General features: G+C 64.6%; 1 protein-coding gene across 1 annotated transcript in view; it reads left to right on the top strand.

The window, feature by feature from the left end:
• LOC104124409 (perilipin-3-like) overlaps window positions 1-347 on the top strand; it is an 8,572-nt gene that overhangs the window by 1,505 nt on the left and 6,720 nt on the right. The window contains exon 2 of the mRNA XM_009636748.2: window positions 162-345. Within this exon, the coding sequence (XP_009635043.1) occupies window positions 162-345 (184 nt within the window). The remainder of the gene's footprint in view (window positions 1-161; window positions 346-347) is intronic.

Below are 347 nucleotides of genomic sequence, written 5' to 3'. Positions count from 1 at the left end.
GCCCTGCTTGAGAACAGGGCTCTGCGTTATCTCCCCGTGGGTGGCCTTGGAGAGGCCTAAGAGGACCCTGAAGCCATCCTTGGGGGGGTTGGGGGCATGCAGTGCTCCCCATCCCCTGAGATTTGGGGGTCCATCACCCCCTGACCCCTTTCTGCCCTTAGAACATCGGGACGCGGGTGGCCAACCTGCCCCTGGTGAGCTCTGCCTATGGCATGGTCTCCACGGCGTACACCTCCACCAAGGAGAGCCACCCCTACGTCAAGTCCGTCTGCGATGCGGCCGAAAAGGGGGTGAAGACACTGACGGCGGCGGCGGTCAGCGGGGCCCAGCCCATCCTCACCAAGCTG

The sequence above is a fragment of the Egretta garzetta genome, unplaced genomic scaffold, assembly GCF_000687185.1.
Source record: "Egretta garzetta isolate BGI_Z169 unplaced genomic scaffold, ASM68718v1 scaffold4, whole genome shotgun sequence".
NCBI lineage: Eukaryota > Metazoa > Chordata > Aves > Pelecaniformes > Ardeidae > Egretta > Egretta garzetta.
The sequence above is the reverse complement of the archived record's forward strand: the minus strand, read 5'-3'. Positions and strand labels throughout refer to the sequence as shown.